The following is a 17,169-nucleotide window of genomic DNA, read 5'->3' as shown; positions in this document are numbered from 1 at the left end:
TCACCTGCTTCCTCACGTTGGCCGTGGGGACGCTGCGAGGGAGGGAGGGAGGGAGGTCAGCAGAGCTGTCCAGGTCACCAGCTGGTCAGTGCCACTGGAGAGCAGATTTGTCTGGCTCCACAGCACTTCTCTTCTCCCTGCTTGGACTCACTTAACACCATGAAGGAGCCTTCGTTCCAAGTGAATTACACTCAGGCCTGGTTTCCCTTTCTGAAAGGATCAGTGTATCGTCTTAGTTTTCCTTATGCTCAGAGATACCTTTCCTTGTCTCTTTAAACAAACAAAAAAGCTGACAGTGCCAGCTATTTGATTGCCTTAATGTGAAGGAGTTGAAAAGAGCTGTGGGTACCTAACAGGCAGAACCTGTTCTTAGTGTGTAACTGGCCAGCTCCTGTTTGTGTGTTCTGGTTGACAGTAATTAAACCCCTCAGCACACACCCGTCTGGGTGTGACAACTCTTCCTCCTGCATTCCCCTGCTGTGGGGCTGGGTACACTTCCAGAATTACTTCTGTTTCTTCCTCTTTCAGGAGAAGTGTGTGAGAGGGTCACTCTTAGAGACTTACTGGTGAGCTTGGCTGATGGGTGTGTGACGTCAGAATGCAGAAGTGGCGTGCTTTCCTGTGGGAGGTCTTGCTTCCCATGCTGTTTCCTGGCTTCATTTTGCTCTCCTGTCGAGGTGACCCTTGCCAGCATGATGAAGAGGTTCCTGCGGTGTTGAGCCGCACTGCGGGGCCTTGGGCAGGTGGAGATGGGTGTGGCCGACTGCTCCTCTGTTGGTGTGCAGGTGTGGTGGGTGTGTCCGACCGCTCCTCTGTTGGCGTGCAGGTGTGGTGGGTGTGTCTGACTGCTCCTCTGTTGGTGTGCAGGTGTGGTGGGTGTGTCTGACTGCTCCTCTGTTGGCGTGCAGGTGTGGTGGGTGTGTCCGACCGCTCCTCTGTTGGTGTGCAGGTGTGGTGGGTGTGTCTGACTGCTCCTCTGTTGGTGTGCAGGTGTGGTGGTGTGTCCGACTGTTCCTCTGTTGGTGTGCAGGTGTGGTGGGTGTGGCTGGCTGCTCCTCTGTTGGTGTGCAGGTGTGGTGGGTGTGACTGACTGCTCCTCTGTTGGTGTGCAGGTGTGGTGCGTGTGGCTGGCTGCTCCTCTGTTGGTGTGCAGGTGTGGTGGGTGTGTCCGACTGCTCCTCTGTTGGTGTGCAGGTGTGGTGGGTGTGTCCGACCGCTCCTCTGTTGGTGTGCAGGTGTGGTGGGTGTGGCTGACGGCTCCTCTGCTGGTGTGCAGGTGTGGTGGGTGTGTCCGACTGTTCCTCTGTTGGTGTGCAGGTGTGGTGGGTGTGTCTGCTCCTCTGTTGGTGTGCAGGTGTGGTGGTGTGTTTGACTGCTCCTCTGTTGGCGTGCAGGTGTGGTGGGTGTGGCTGACGGCTCCTCTGTTGGTGTGCAGGTGTGGTGAGTGTGGCTGACTGCGCCTCTGTTGGTGTGCAGGTGTGGTGGGTGTGGCTGACTGCCCTTCTGATTTTCACATCCTTCCTGCTTACAGATGCTGGCCCCCGTGAGACGTTGATGCATTTCGCTGTGCGCCTGGGACTGCTGAGGCTGACATGGTTCCTGCTGCAGAAGCCAGGTGGCCGCGGAGCTCTCAGTATCCACAACCAGGAAGGGGCGACGCCTGTGAGCTTGGCCTTGGAGCGAGGGTATCACCAGCTGCACCAGCTTCTCACCCAGTGAGTGCTCTTTTCTGCTTCCCTCCTCTCCTTGCCAGCCCCACCCCTGATCAGAGTGGTGCCGGCCCGGCAGCTCTGTGTGCGCTGCCGCCAGTCAAAACCGTCGCCCTGTGCCCGCCCTGCTGCAGGTGCGTGAACCTGCTCCTGCCGTCCAGGTCATCGCCGAGAGACAGCCGTGCGTCATCCTCCTGCCACTTGCTCCCTCCTCTGCCTCCTTGCTTTTGCTGCTTCTTACCTCTCACAGTGTTCTGAAAACTCAAATATGAGTCTTGTCTGTAACATTACCTGTGTGTGTAGTTTATCATGGTTGAATACAACAGGAAAGCCGTCTTGTGCCCTGCATTTTCTTCGCTATGTCTCCTTGATGTGAAAGAGTGAATCAGGAACCAGTACGTTCCTATTTTAATTGCATGTAGAAAGTGTGCCATGCCGTTAAGTTTTGGTTTGGTTTCAGTTGCGTGTGTTTCTGGGAATGGAATCGAGAGTGGGGTTCTCTTGGCATGAGCGCAGTACATGGCACAGGAGTTGTCCTGGAGGTGTCCTGTCTGCGGGTTCAGTAGTTCACGTTCTGACTCCTTGAGTAAAAATTTGGTGGAAGACTTTTAGGACGTTGAAAGAGTTTTTCTTTTATAAATAGAAAAGTAAGTGCATTAAAACAGCCAACATTTCTCACTGGAAAATTTACAAAAGGCAGAAGTTTCGGAAGTTTCTGTCGTTGGGTGCATTTCTGTTAGTTTTATGGTCGTCGTCATCTGCTCCACCAGATGACCTGAGCAAGAACAAACCCCGCTGATGTGTGCTCTGCCGTAGTGAGCGGAGTTTATTCCCAAGTCCGTGAGTTGAGTTGAGTTGAGCTGCTCTATGTAAGGTGGTCTAGAAGGACCAAGGAGGGAGCGCAGCACGCAGTGCCGCCAGGAGACTGTTTCTTCACATCACTGCCCTGTGTGCGACTTCTCCAGTCAGGACAGACAGAGGCTCCTGGCAGAGAATGCTCTGCGGACACCAGATTCCTGTGCCGACGCTGCCCCGGGACCCATGCGTGCCACTCCTTCCCGCAGCCCCTCTGGCTGGTGCTTGCGTGGCCTCGTTTCAGCATGTGAGGCAGCTAACTGTGGCCCAGCTGCTGGGAGCTCAGATGCACTTCTCTGGACTTTCTTTCTGGCCTGAGTTTGGAAGCATAGTCGATGCAGGACCGCCGTAGGCACACGGCGCTGACGGCAGCACAGCTCTAAGGAGACTGGGGGGCCTTTGTTCTTGGGGATCTTTGTGTGCTTGAGTGCTGCCCTGCCACGTGTGGGCAGGCCACCGGCTCCTTGTGAAGAGAGGCGGGTCAGGGAGAACCTGAGGATCCCACAAACTGCAGAGCTGGCCCCTGCGGGCTCTCCTGTACTGTCCTGGTCTGAAGCTGTGAGCAAGTGCCGAGGCACAGCCAGCACGCACACCATGGGAGGGAGGTGACTCCACTAAATCCCTTGTCTTACTGTGATACCTGTAGGCTGGGCTAGAATTTCAGCCATAAAGGGTTTATTGTGGTAAAATATGCCTAAGACTGACTGGTCTGACCTCTTTTAGTGCCCATCTCATGGCCCTGTCTAGAAACGGGACCCCGTGAAGGACCATCTCCCAGCGCAGCCTCTTCATGCCGGCCCCAGTCAGCTCTGTTCAGGGTTCCTCCTCCGTGGGGGGTTGTGCAGCGTTTGCTCTGTCCTTGGCTGGTTCCCGTGGCACAGTGTTGTTAGCTGCATCCACGTTGTCGCGTGGTCAGAATAATGAAGTATTTTATACTTGGAAACTGCTAGAGGAAGATTTTAAATATTCATGCTACAGAAAAAAATTAGTAGATGAGGTGATATATTTGTTAATTAATCTTTCTACAATAAATGTATCAAAATCAGATTTTACTATGTAACTGTTTATAATGATCATTTGTCATTTTTTTAAAACAAACTTACACATAGGCAAAAGGTAGAAACAGGCTAAATATCTTAGCAGATGAGTGGGCGTACAGTGTCCATGCAGTGGACCAATCCAGCCTTAAAGGGGAGGAGCATCTGTAAGAGGCGCTGCACTGATGAAGTGACTGGACTGGGTAGGAAGTGCAGGGCCGGAAGCAGAGGCTCCGTCTGCCGAGAGGCTGGCCAGGGCTAGCCCACGCCTGGATCTTAACAAGGTTCTGCCTCGAGCCTGTAGGCAGAAGTCGTACACGCATGTTTTTCTGAGTAAGGCCTGTTCCTTTTATCACTGCTGTTCAACAGATATGAAATTGTAGTGTGCCCGTGTATATTTTTATTGAGAAATTACTTGTGTTCTGATCTTCTGAAAAGTCAACTTCATTTAACCCTTTTGTATTCTAAATACATTCTAAATACAAATGTATTCTAAAATACATTTGCTGTTTTAATTCCTAGCTGCTTTGCCTTGTTTTTGCTTACTTTCAAAATTAGGGGTGGGGGTAGGGTGGGAGATGGTGCTGGTTTGGGCCCAGGTGCTGTCTGTGGCCAGGCTTATTTTGATTGGCAGTCCATTTTGATAAACTGAGTCTCATTCTGTGTGAAAACTGAGTTGCTGTTCTCGACTGCAGATGGGGTCTCTAACACCTGGTCTTTAGAGACTTGAAGCTGATGCTCAGCCCAGCCGGTCATGACAGCCGTTTGGGATGCTTTTGAGGGTTTCTTTGTTCTGCTCCCGGCTGTTGCCCTTCACTGACTAGTTCAGTGACAGGGAGGGGGAGATTGTGTTGACTTAATGCCCACTTGCTGTAGTTTCTCTTTTGATCTTAAGTTGTGTGTATGGAAGTATATGGTAACTGAATTTGACTTTGGATGAGATGTTACCAGTCTCGCCTGAGACATCCCAGTCCCAGGACACCAGGCCCACCAGGTTTGCTGTAGTGACAGCTAGGCCCGACCGTGGCCTGACTGGTGGTAGAATGGGGACAGAGCCCCGCTCCGTGTGCCTTCTGTGAAGTGATGACTGTAGGTGAGTGGTGCTGTCCGTTCTGCCGAGCACTCGCCTCCTGGCACACAGGAGGCGTGGGGTTGGGTTCCTTGAGGGGTGGGGCGGGGAGCAGCTCACGTGCGCATTGCAAGTCAGGCCTCCGCACACAAAGTTAGGGTAATGTTAACTGCCCCTGGAAGGACAGCAACTTCCTGCCATGTCAAAATGTGAAAAACTGGGGCCTGTGTGTCCTTCAGATTCCGTGGCGAGGTAGAGAAGCTGTCAGTACTTCAGTCTGAAGAGAGACTGAGGGCCCGAGAGCTGTCTCTTCGCTTGTGGCCCGGGTAACTGGGAGAAAGTTACCCGTCCAGCCTGAGTCCCACACGTGTCCCCTGTGCTAGATGGTGCCTGTCATGCCTCCATCTCAGCGCTCCCTGGCTGGTAAGTTTCCTTGCACGGTGATGCCATTAGGAGACAGAGTTCACCGGAGTGGAACTCAGCTCAGCTGACTGCCGAAGTGACTGTCAGGGAGGCCAGCTGGGTTGGTGGTTTGGAGTCCAGGGCCACCGGGGAGCTGCAGTGTGCTGCCTCCGTGGGTTTCTCCGACCTCGGAGCCTTGTGTGTTGCCTGGCAAGAGTCAGCGATGCTCTGAGACACAGATGGAAGAGCCTGTGGTGAGGGCGAGACTCGGGGACTGACGTCAGTGTTATCTGTTGCTACCCTTTCCTCTGTTTGCCTTTCATGCCTGGACCAGTCTTTGATGCAGTAAAGGAACGTTGCCAAGGTCCTAAGTGTTGTAGGCAGTACTTGGATGTCCCCACTTGTTAAGGGTTTGAAGTTTCCCAGTGTAGTCGGTGGGCATCTGGCCGCGCTGCAAGGCTGATGCTGGCACCCGGTGGAGCCAGGGGCTGCAGGCTGCGCAGACTCGTCGCCAGGTGCCGTGCTCCGCAGAACCGGCCTCCGCAGGGCAGTGCGGAAACGCTTCAGTCGCCCTAGGAGCTGGTGTTAAAGAATCTGCCCTCATAAACTTTATCTCATTTTCAGTGTCTGTTCAACAAATCTTTGTTTGTCGAATGACCTCACTGCACTACTGGTTTCTACATGGTTGCTGTGTTGCAGAAGTCGTTTTATCCCAGCCTCGGACAGCCTTTCTGAAATGAGCATTTTCTGGGTTTGTGGGGGAGGCAGTGTGGAAAGCGGCGGAGCTGCTGTGGCACATGTGCCTGCCTGTTAAGTTCTCTGTCCCTTCCTTGAGACACTTGCCCTTAAAGCTAGGTTCAAAGTCGCACTCTCGGGCAGCGCCTCCAGTGCACCTGTTTCACGGCTGAACTGAGTGATCTGGAGCAAGACGTCCTATAAACACAGCAGGTGCACTTTAGGGGCCTTTTAAATGGTCCTCCATAGCACATGCGGTGCAAAGTAAGTTTTTGGAGCCTTTCTTTTGCTTATCGGGGAAAGGATGGGGCAGACATAACTTCTTCCAAGTAATAGCAGCCATCTGGCTCTCTGTGCATCTGTCCATCTACCTGGCCTGCCACTTTGATGTATGGGTCTGTGTGTTTTGGAAAAGGTGAGACGGTGGAGATGGGTAGGGCTAGAGGTGGTGGGAAGGTGCCCACATTTACTGAGTATGAATACCTGCTTTTGTTACACGCGGCACTACTCTGTTTTCCCTTTGTTCTGTGTGCAAGCTCTCGGCTGGCCTCTCAGGCCAGTCAGTAGCACCCCTCTTCTGCACAGGAGGAGACACCCAGAGAGGCTTAGCAGCTCACCCAGGGCCATGACATTAGTGAGTTGCCATCATCACAGCCTGTCTTCAGGTGATTTTCAGCTTTATCAATAGAATTGTGTGAGGAGCCATGATAGCATTTGTTGTCTTAAAACCAAATTAATTTGATTATGTGATACAAAGATTTGATTTTAGGTATCTTTCCCCCCCTCTTTGTGCAAATTTTTGGTTGAATGACTTTAAGGATTTTGATGTTTTGTAACTTTTTTTTTTTAAAGATTTATTTATTTATTTGAAAGAGTTACACAAAGAGAGGAGAGACAGAGAGAGAGAGAGAGAGAGAGAGAGAGAGGTCTTCTATCCGATGGTTCACTCCCCAATTGGCCGCAATGGCCGGAGCTATGCCGATCTGAAGCCAGGAGCTAGGAACTTCTTTCGGGTCTCCCATGTGGGTGCAGGGGCCTAAGGACTTGGGCCATCTTCTGCCGCTTTCCCAGGCCACAGCAGAGAGCTGGATGGGAAGTAGAACAGCTGGATCTCGAACTGGCGCCCATACTGGGATGCCGACACTTCAGGCCAGGGCATTAACCCGCTGTGCCACAGTGCTGGCCCCTGTTTTGTAACTTTTTAAGCCCTTCAACTAGTAATTTCAAGATTGTAACCTGGTGCCTTGCTGGATATTGTATAGTAAACTTCCTAAGGCTAATCGCTCTATGTGGGAAACAGGGGCACTAGTCTCCATTCGTCGTATGTGTTGTACTAGCGTTTTGCAAAGATTCTCATATAGTGTCCTCTGACCCTCATGGATGGGCATGTCCCCCCCGATGTGGAGGGAAGGCCACAGCTAGGGAGGATTGGAACAGGAGACTGAGCCAGGCTGCTACAGGCTGTATTCTTCCTGGGAGGGCAGGAGGTATTGGGAAATGTCTGTGTTGCAGTCACAGAACTATTCCCAGTGTCCTGTGTCCCTTTCTGCAGCACCTGTGGAGGTGGCCAGGTAATGTTTATGCTGCAGAGTTTTTCTGCAGTTTTTCTCCATAGTTACAAAGTGACACAGCCTGGTCTGTGGTAATGTGATCTCTATGGCAACAGCATGTGCTTTTGAAACAACTTGTTGCTGACTTCACTGTAGCCTTAAGTGAGAGACAACATTGACCCAATGCATATGGGGCTTAATATGCAGGTAGGAGAAAAGTAAGGGTGGGTTGGTTGGTTGGCACCTTCCATTTCTTAAAAAAAAAAAAATCCGACTCCGTAGAGACCATTGCACAATATTTTTATTTGGCCAGTGTTGGAGTTTTCCTTAAAAATGTGTGAATAGAAATAATGACTTGAAAATTTTGTCTGTTTTTTAGTAGCCGAAATAGAAGTGATCCTTACGCAAGGGCAGAAAAGTAGGCGTGTTAAATAAATATTTTGGCTAAAATCAATAGTTGGCCAAAACTGAGTATCACCATGATAGAATGCAGTTGTGTGGTATAATAAATGTGAGATAATGTAAAGCATAACTAATTTTATACATTTACTGGGATGTGATAGCTCGTTTCCAAACTCTGACCCTCTCCTGGAAGTCTGTAATTTCTCAGCTTTGCCAGCTTCAGGACAAGGTGTGCATCGCTGGGTTACTGAGCAGCTTGCATACATGCATACTTTGTGCTGAACGTCAGGAATCCTAATTGGACTGTAGAAAATTAGAATTCAGGAAAGCTTTTCAGTAACATGTTTTCTAGGAGAAATTTTATATTAGGATTCTTGGCTTAGTGAATCACAGAAGTCCTTTAGCTGCTGAAATTGGTTAGCGTTGCATAACAGTCATTTGACAGGTGTGGTTTAAACGTGCAGTGACCAGAGACACTTAGAATTAGAAGGCTTTGTGTTCTTGAAGTGATCTTATAGTTTTGAATTTTGATTAATGAAAACAAAATGTATTGGAGATCCCTAATGTTTTTCTTGCACATTTTCCACATATATTTACATTATAGTTGTAGTGGTTTTGGGCGTTTTTTTCTCCTTATAAACACTTAGGAAATAGCATTGTTGACATTCTGCTTTAATGTTTTTCTAAGGTGTGGATAGTTTACAGCTAGTACTTTGCCTTGAGAGATATGGCTTACATGGAATGAGGTATCTGCAGTTCTTAAAAAGTTTTCTACTCAGTGTGTATTTTAGGTTCTGAATGCTAGTTAACAAAGTTGATCAAAACTAGGGTTTTAATGTAATCAAGAAGCTATAGTTCTGTGTCATTCCATTTAGAATTTTATAGGCACATGTTGGCTTACAGAAGTTACCTGGCCTGTGTGCTCTCTTAATATTCGTATTTCAAGCTGTTGACTTAATAGTCAAGCGTTGAGCTCTGTGTGACCATTTGAAAACTCTTGTTTTTGCTTATAACATTTCATAAAACATTAAGAGTTTTCAGTCACTAACTTTGCATCATTTTACTCTTAAAGTAAATATGTACTTTATGCCTTAACTATTGATAGAATTTTTGCATACAGAGCACATGAAGTTTGTACTTTAAATTTTGTAGGTTAAAGTTAAAACAGGAGCCAGCACTGTGGTGTAGTGAGTGAAGCCTCTGCCTGCAGAGCTGGCATCCCATGTGGGCACCGGTTTGAGACCCGGCTACTCTACTTCTGATCCATTCATCTTCTGATGACCTGGGAAAACAGTCGAAGATGGCCTAAGTGCTTGGGCCTCTGCACCCATGTGAGAGACCTGTAAGAAGCTCCAGGCTCTTGGCTTTGGATCAGCGCAGCTCCTGGTCATTGGCGGCCATCTAGGGAGTGGACCAGTGGTTGGAAGACCTCTCTCTGTCTGCCTCTGCCTCTCTGCAACCCTGCCTTTCAAATAAATAAATAAATCTTTAAAAAATAGTTAAAACATACTCACTAGTTTAATACAAGGGTCTTCAGAAAGTTGCTGGAATATATGTATTATGGAAAAACTATACATGACTCCCAAATAAACTTGCCTTTTGATTGCATTTCTCCACAAACGCTTTCCAGTGACCAGTGATAGTCTTGTGGTGGTGTAGCTTCATTGATGCTGTGACAACCCGAGCAGTCACTTGGTCGGCTGATGACATTGGTGCCTGGCAAAGCTGGGCTTGGGTGCATGTCATTGTCCCACGTCTGAGGGCCTCAGCTCCCTGAAGAATAAAATGGGAAGAAATAATATGTACCTCGTGGACCACTTAGGATTAAACGAGAGCATGTTTATAATAATCTTCAAAACGTTTCGTGTCCCTTTGTTTGGAGAACTGGGAAATTCCTTGGGAATGATTTGATCTGTGTGTGATCTGACGTCCATTGCCACATGGTTTCTCACTCACTGTAACCTGGACAGCCTTACCTAGAACAGTACTACTGTTTTTTTTTTTTTTTGTTTTTTTTTTGGTTTTTTTTTTGTTTTTTTTTAGATTGATTTACTTATTTGAAAGGCAGAGTTAACAGAGAGGCAGAGGAGGCAGAAGGAGAGAGAGGTCTTCCATCCGCGGTTCATTCCCCAAATGGCCTCAGTGGCCAGAGCAATCCGAAGCCAGGAGCCTGGAGCTTCTTCTGGGTCTCCCACGTGGGTGCAGGGCCCCAAGGCCTTGGGCCATCTTCCACTGCTTTCCCAGGAACAGTAGCAGGGAGCTGGGTAGGAAATGGAGCAGCCAGGACTTGAAGCAGCGCCCATGTGGGATGCCGGCACTGCAGGCTATGGCGTTACCCACTATGCCACAGCACTGGTCCCAACACTGTCTTTTAAAACAGCAGGAAACTGAGCCCCATGTTGTTCTTGGAATTTGAGGAATAAGTAGTGATGGGTGATGTGGAGGTTGTTGCCTGCCGTTACCCCGAGCAAGTGCTTGTGTTCCCCTCCCCTCCCTTCCAGCCCCTGCCGGCTCCTCCGTTTCTGTTCTTCAGGGTTACTAGGGTCCCACACTGTACCACATAGTCAGCTGTTCACCACACACGCATGTTCTCTGCTCCTCACAACAAGGGTAGCATTCCCACAGTGCGTATGAGGAAACAGGTGTGCAGGGGAGCTTGGGTAACCAAGATGACACAGAGTAAACCAAATCTGTTTGCCTTTCCAGCTTATGTTCTAACCATTACCTTCTCAAACTTTGTCTTTAATGATGTTAAGGCGCACAATTTAGAACAAAATACCCAATATACAGGAGTCACTTGGCCCATGTGCCTTTTCCCTTTCCTTTCCACTCTCCTTACATGCGTTGTTAAGGACGGAGGGACATTTCTGTGCCGCACCACCACCCCAAACGAGGAAGCCAGTGAGGAGAGAATGAGGCACGTTAGTGCTGATGCCTCCAGGGCGTGTCTGTGCACGGATGGATGCGTGAGTCTCCCGAGGAGCTGGGGCTGGGTGTCCGCTGTTCCTTTGCCCTCGCCCTCTGGCATTCAGCCTCTCCAGCTCCGTTTCAGGGGGGTTGTGGTCTGTTTTACAGGACTCAGGGAGGTTTTTATTTCTGTCAATTTAATTAATTTTATTTACAAGAGAAAGAACACTTTCCCCCTCGCGCAGCTGAGACCTGAGCCGTCACTGCTGCCTCCCAGGTGCACGTTGGCAGGAAACTGAGGTCAGGAGCGGGAGCTGAGGCTGAACATGGGCTCTCAGCGTGGCACACGGCGTCATAGTCGCTGGCTGCATGGCTGCCTCAGAGCTCGGAGTTGGTGCTGCTTTGGTGATGCGGTTTCATGGGAATGTTGCAATGCTTCCTGAAGCAGGAAGCAGGTGCCACACGCACTTCCTCGTCAGAGCAGACTTAGAGCAAACATGCCGTAGGAGGGCCCACTTACTGCTTTCTCTGTCCTTCAGTTTTCGTCTGAGGCGAGCATTGAAATAGGATGGGCCTGCAATATTCCTGGTGCATGGACAGGTGTGTGTGAGTATCAGCTTCTACACTGATCATCACTGTTTATTCTTTGAGCTTGTCTCTGGCTTTTTCTTTCTTTGTGTCAACATGAAACACGTGTGGACTTACCCTGAATGACTGGTGGTGTTAGGACCGGAAAAGTGTTTTTCTCTGTAGTTAATTTGACTGGGTTTCAAATGCGTGTTAGTGTCAAAGCCTGAATTTTGTCATGAGTTGCACCATACAAAGCTAGGCAGGAAGGCAGAGGTAGATTGGTTTTCAGTGGTGAAATATCAAGTGGGATGCTGGGAAATTAAGTTTTGTTGTACCACCTACATAAACTTTGGGGTTTGGGGCCAGCCGCAGGGACTCAGGTTGGATGCTGTAACCCTGTCTCAGAGGAATGTCCTCTGATCTGTGTTACACTACAGTTGAAGAACTTGCTGCGATCCTATAAAGTTCATGGCAGAACCCAGTCTGCCAGATGAGCTTCATAAATATCACAGCTACTCCAGGTAGTTTGTGAGGTTACAGGTCGACTACATTTGTCTGATAGCAGGCTAAGTAGTTAACTTTTGTAGGCTTCCTTTTTTTAAGGTTTATTTATTTATTTGACAGGCATAGTTACAGAGAGAGAAAGATCTTCCATTCCCAAATGGCTGCAGCAGCAGGGGTTGGGCTGAGCTGAAGCCAGGAGCTTCTTTCAGGTCTCCCACATTGGTGCAGAGAATCCATTACTTGGACCATCCTCCGCTGCTTTCCCAGGCACATTATCAGGCAGCAGGATTGGAAGTGGAGCAGCCAGGACACGAACGGTACCCATGTGGGATGCTGGCACTGCACATGGCAGCTTTACTCGTTACCCTGTGACCCCAACCCCAAGCTTCCTTCTCCCGTTCTTTTTCGCCTTCCTCCTTCTAATGTTTTCTTACCCTGCTAAGAGTTAAATCCTAGCTCCTGCGAGGCCTTGCAAAACTCTGTGAGACCTGAGCCCTTTGCAACCTTGGCCCCTCACACCAGCACATCCCACTCATTCCCCTTGGTTTCCCTATGCAGTGACACTGCCTGCTCACTGCCACCTCGGAGTTTCGCCTTTGCCCGATGGTTTCTGTCCCACTCACTCCACACGTAGTTGAGGCCAGCGGCCGTGTCGCCTCCTCGGGGAGTGTTTGCTTCCTCACTGTCTGACTGAAGAAACCACTGTCCCAGCCCAGGATGTGTGCTGCCACATGTTGTCGTCAAAGCACTCATCTCCATCAGTGGTGAATGAAGCCCCTCTAAAACAGAAGTTCCATTTTAGCGTGGACCATGGCTGTCTTATTTCTTCATGAATATATTCTGGTATCTGGACTCATAGCAGATAATGCATGAACATTTGTTGAATTTTCTGGAATCGTGTTTTTGGGGCCATCCTGAAATACGAACTTAAGAACGATGGCGAGCAGGCTGGCTTCCAGTGGCGGGCATTTTCAGCACAGGGCAGTCGGTCTGTGGCTTGATCTTCCCACAGGCCGTGAGGGGCAGCAGCAGGCCTGTGTGCCTGCTCACAGCGAGTGTTCACTAGAACCTGCTGTGCTTTCAGAGGCCGCGGAACAGTGTTCTGTAATTGTTTCATGTGCAGGCTACTCGCTTCTGTTTCACAAGACTGTGTCTGTGTTTCAGACTTCATGCTGAGTAAGTCAGAATCCTCTGTCCACCTGTGCAGTCTGTGTAGCACTGAACAGAGGTCACATGCTTCTTGAGAGCACTTTTGTTGCCTAAGAAAGGAGTGTTCAGTAGAATGCCTTAGTGCCATTTAAAGATGGCCTCTGAGGAAGCACTTGTCTTGTCTTGTCTTCCGTCCAGTTAGTCCCCATGAATTGCTACGTGGGGGCACTTTGGAAGAAGTGGAGGGCTTGGAATGAGTAGAAATATTTGGTATTTCCCCCTCATTCGGCCATTGGCCCCTGAAACCATGATTGCTTTACCTGAACTGTTGTTCTCTTGGAGAACTTCGGTCTGTTCTGGAGGGTGAAATGGGCGTTTCTGGTGAGCATGCTCCGAAGGACACGGGCTGCTTTGCAGCGTGTCGTCTTCCTCAGGGCCTGGGCTTGCTCCTGGTGTTTCGCATTGGACACAGGTTCCTTCGACATCACCGTGGGGGTGGGTATTGGGTGCATTTGACTTCACGATGAAGGCCAGTTGGGAATGAACTTGGGGTGCACCTGGAATACTGTTCAGTCAGTAGAGTGCAGAGTCCGTCACGTACCACGTCCAGTCTGAGCTGTGCTCTCTCTCGCCTGCTGGTGGTCTGCGGGGGCTATGGAGGCCACATTTCATTCCTCTAGAAAGTTGTTTTTAGAGTTTTTGCTTCTGTGATGTACTGGAATGTTCAAAAAGCAGCATCTTAGTCCTGATAAGCCATTTGAGAAGTTCTGCTCTGACCCAGCGTGCTGCCTGTGTGTCTTGCTTTCTCAGGGAGAGATCAACATGAGGTGGTTTGTCACAGCAGCAGGTTGTTGGTGAGAGACTTGGAAAGAGTCACATTTAGTTCCTGAATATGATATTCTCTCTGTTTTGTGGCCTGCTTTACTTTGCTAGCTGCTTCCAGATACCATTGCTCCGTTTCAGTTATGAATTACGGAAAGTGCTGAGTCAGGCCGGTGCACTGCGTGGGGAGCACGGAAGTCACCAGAAGCTTCCCGGGCGTCAGGTGCGGGAGCTGCTTCTGCGTTTTAGTGGCGGTCACACGGCTTCATGCCTGGGCAGGGGTGCTGCCTAGACTACCGAGCAGAGTTTATTCTCATTTTTCCTGAACTGGAAAGCTAGGTAAAGGGTGATGACTTCGGCCGGCGCCACAGCTCACTAGGCTAATCCTCCACCTGCGTCACTGGCACCCCGGGTTCTAGTCCTGGTCAAGGTGCCGGATTCTGTCCCGGTTGCTCCTCTTCCAGGCCAGCTCTCTGCTGTGGCCAGGGAGGGCAGTGGAGGATGGCCCAAGTGCTTGGGCCCTGCACCCCATGGGAGACCAGGAGGAGCACCTGGCTCCTGCCTTCGGATCAGCGCAGCGTGCCGGCTGGCCACTTCGGGGGTGAACCAATGGAAAAGGAAGACCTTTCTCTCTGTCTCTCTCTCACTGTCCACTCTGCCTGTCCAAAAAAAAAAAAGGGGGGGGGGTGATGACTTCATTGTGATTGAAGTTGTGGATCTGGCTGACTTGTAGGACTGTGAAATTGTCCCAGTTGGAAGCCTGCTTCTCAGGTGATTTTAGTGTTCACTGTCACTTCCTACTTAGCCCCTAAATCTTCCTATTTAGTTTTGAATGATTTTTAGCAATGAGACCAGGAGAATTGGATGGTGTTCCTTTCTTTCTATCATGATTAGGTTTAATTGGCATTTGATTTTTGTCTTGTGTTTTTGCTGTATTAGCTAAAGAAACTCTTGATGTTTTAAAATGCCATTATGTTCGTAAGACTATGTATAAGAAACTTGTTGTCTTCATAAAAAAATAAAAATCATAAAATAAAAGGCTCCCCCCACCCCACACCAAGAAGTTTAAGCTATTCCTGCTCTGTTTGCTCTTGTTAGTGTGAAGTGGCATTTAGCACTTCCTCTCCTCACCCAGTTGAGAACTGATCGGGGTCCGGGGTGTTCATGTTTTTACTTTCAAGACAGCCTTTGTTATGGAGCAGCTGCATGCTCTGGGTGTTCAGGGGACAGTGAGTGGTCAGGCAGCCAACTGCTGTGGGACACAGGTGCTGACAGAGAGAGCCTTGCCCGTGGGAATCATCCATCTTGGACCACCTGGCTGGAAACCCTTATCCATCCACTTTCGGTCCCCGAGGTGTCCCGTGTCTCCCGGGAGCGAGGGGGCGACAACAGGAAGTTGTTCTGGTTTGTCGAGGTGCCCTCTGGGATTGCGCCTCTGGTGAGGCTCCCGCCGACAGGCCTGCGGGTCTGGGGGTGAATACGTCTGAGCCCACTCTGTACAGTCCCCGACCCTGTGCGGGCTCTGTCCTCTGATCCAGGCCAGCAGGAGGAGTCGCCTTTGGGAGTTTCGTCAAGCCTGATGCTGTTCACACGGGCCCCTGTTGCCTCATGAGTGGGGTCTCCTATTGTCAGATTTTCCTTGTGGGAGCTTTGTACAGAGCTTTTTAAACAGTTAGCAGTTGTTGCTCCATTTTGTTTTGTTGTCTGATATTTTCATGGTATCACATTCTACCCACTTCTGTGGCCTCTGTAATTACTTTTGAGGTCTTGTAAAATATTTTGTTTGTCCCGAGTAAACTATTCAACTAATGCTGAGCAGTAGGTGACTTCTGATTCTTGAATATTAACACTCAGGAATGCTAGAGTGATCCGTACTGGTTTTTGTCTCCACTAAGTTCCATTCACAGGGTAACTCCAAGGAATTGTATGATGGGTGAAAGGATGCAGTAGTTTCTCTTTTCCAAACCACACGGCACAGTAGTTGGCCTTCACAGCGATCTTGGTGACGCGGTAGAATCAAGTGGGGATTCTGATATCGAGGTTGGATTTCGTGGAGCGTTAAAACATGGAGAACTGGCCCTTTAACTGCTGTGAGGTATGAGCTGGACGTAGGGTTGTGGTTTTTTTTTTTTTAAATTTGATAAAGTTAGAGACAGGGAGAAGACTTCCATTTGCTAGTTCTCTCCCCAAATGGCTACAACAGCTGGGGCTGGGCCAGGCCAAAGCCAGCAGTCAGGAGCTTCTTCTGGGTCTCCCACGCGGGTGCAGGGGCTCAAGGACTTGGGCCATCTTCCACTGCTTCCCCAGACACCGTAGCAGGGAGCTGGATCAGAAGTAGAGCATCCAGGACTGGAACTCATGCCCAGATGGGATGCCGGCACTGCAGGTGGTGGCTCAGTCTGCTGCAGTACCACAGCGTTGGTCCCATACGTGGGATTTTTTAAAGAGCTCTCCAGGTAAGTCCAGAGTGCAGTTAAGGTTAAGGCATTGCTTAAGCGGGGAAACAAGACTTCACTCTGCATCTGCAAATTAATTCTTCAGTTATTTCTTGAATTGGGCCAGTGGCTTAAACCTGATTCAGCAGAGGAGTCCACTTGTCACGGCTGTCAGCCTGCAGGTGTCAGTCTCCGGTGAAGCTGGCTTGACTTTGACTCTGACGTCCACTTTTCCTGGGGCTGCTGCTGTGTTAGATGGTGCAGAAATAACTAATACTGTGGTAGCACTTGAAAAGTCACTTTTTCAAGATCTTGAAAGCAAGGCATTGGGTCCAAAAGGCACACAGTTGGGTGTTAGAGGCGGGTGGTGGTCCAGAAGGCCTGGAACCCTTGGGTAAGGGAGCTGGAGAAGCTGCACAGGAGAACAGGAGGCAAGAGAGGAAGAGCATCGTGGAAGCTGTGGCCACAGTCTGCCCCGGGCTCTGCTGCACCACGGCCTGGAAATCGCACAGTAAGCCCCCAGATGTGTGTCTTTAAAGGATTTTGTTTGTAGGGTCAGCATTCCTCATTGTAGCGTTATAGTTGCTGCCTGCAATGCCAGCATCTCACTTCTGATCTAGCTTCCTGAGAATGTGCCTGGGAAGACAGTGTTCTCTCACCCACGCGGGAGACCAGGGTGGAGTTCTTGGTTCCTGGTTTCATCCTGGCCCTGCCCTGGCTATTGCAACCATCTGTGGGGTGAACAAGTGGTTGGAAGATTTTCTTTCTCTCTCTCTCTCCCTCCCTCCCTCCCTCCCTCCCTCTCTCTCCCTCTTTATCCCTCTTTCCCTCCCCCTCTCCCCTTCTCCCCTTCTCCCCTTCTCTCCCCCTCCCCTCTTTCTCTCCCTCTCTCCTCCTCTTTCCCCCTCTCTCCCCCTCTCTCCCTCTCCCGCCCTCCCTCTCCACTCCCCCTCCCTTTCTCCCTCCTTCCTCCCCCCACCTCTTCTCTTTTTCTCTCTTTAACTCAGCCATTCAAATTGATAA

General features: G+C 49.7%; 1 protein-coding gene across 24 annotated transcripts in view; it reads left to right on the top strand.

Annotated features, from left to right (window-relative positions):
• AKAP13 (A-kinase anchoring protein 13) overlaps positions 1–17,169 on the top strand; it is a 311,707-nt gene that overhangs the window by 122,335 nt on the left and 172,203 nt on the right. For 23 of the 24 annotated variants that reach the window (XR_016218636.1, XR_016218637.1, XM_089311068.1 and 20 more), the window contains one exon: positions 1,532–1,715. Coding sequence is in view for 22 of the 24 variants with exons in the window: in XM_089311068.1 (XP_089167194.1) it covers positions 1,532–1,715 (184 nt within the window). In the remaining 2 variants the exon portion in view is untranslated. Of the gene's footprint in view, positions 1–1,531; positions 1,716–11,153; positions 11,267–17,169 lie in introns of those variants that run through there. The other variant, XM_070053467.2, reaches the window with a different exon arrangement.

The sequence above is a fragment of the Oryctolagus cuniculus genome, chromosome 12, assembly GCF_051225735.1.
Source record: "Oryctolagus cuniculus isolate XC-2025 breed Fujian yellow rabbit chromosome 12, ASM5122573v1, whole genome shotgun sequence".
NCBI classification, from domain to species: Eukaryota; Metazoa; Chordata; class Mammalia; order Lagomorpha; family Leporidae; genus Oryctolagus; species Oryctolagus cuniculus.
Note: the sequence above shows the minus strand (reverse complement) of the source record. Positions and strands in the feature narration are given on the sequence as shown.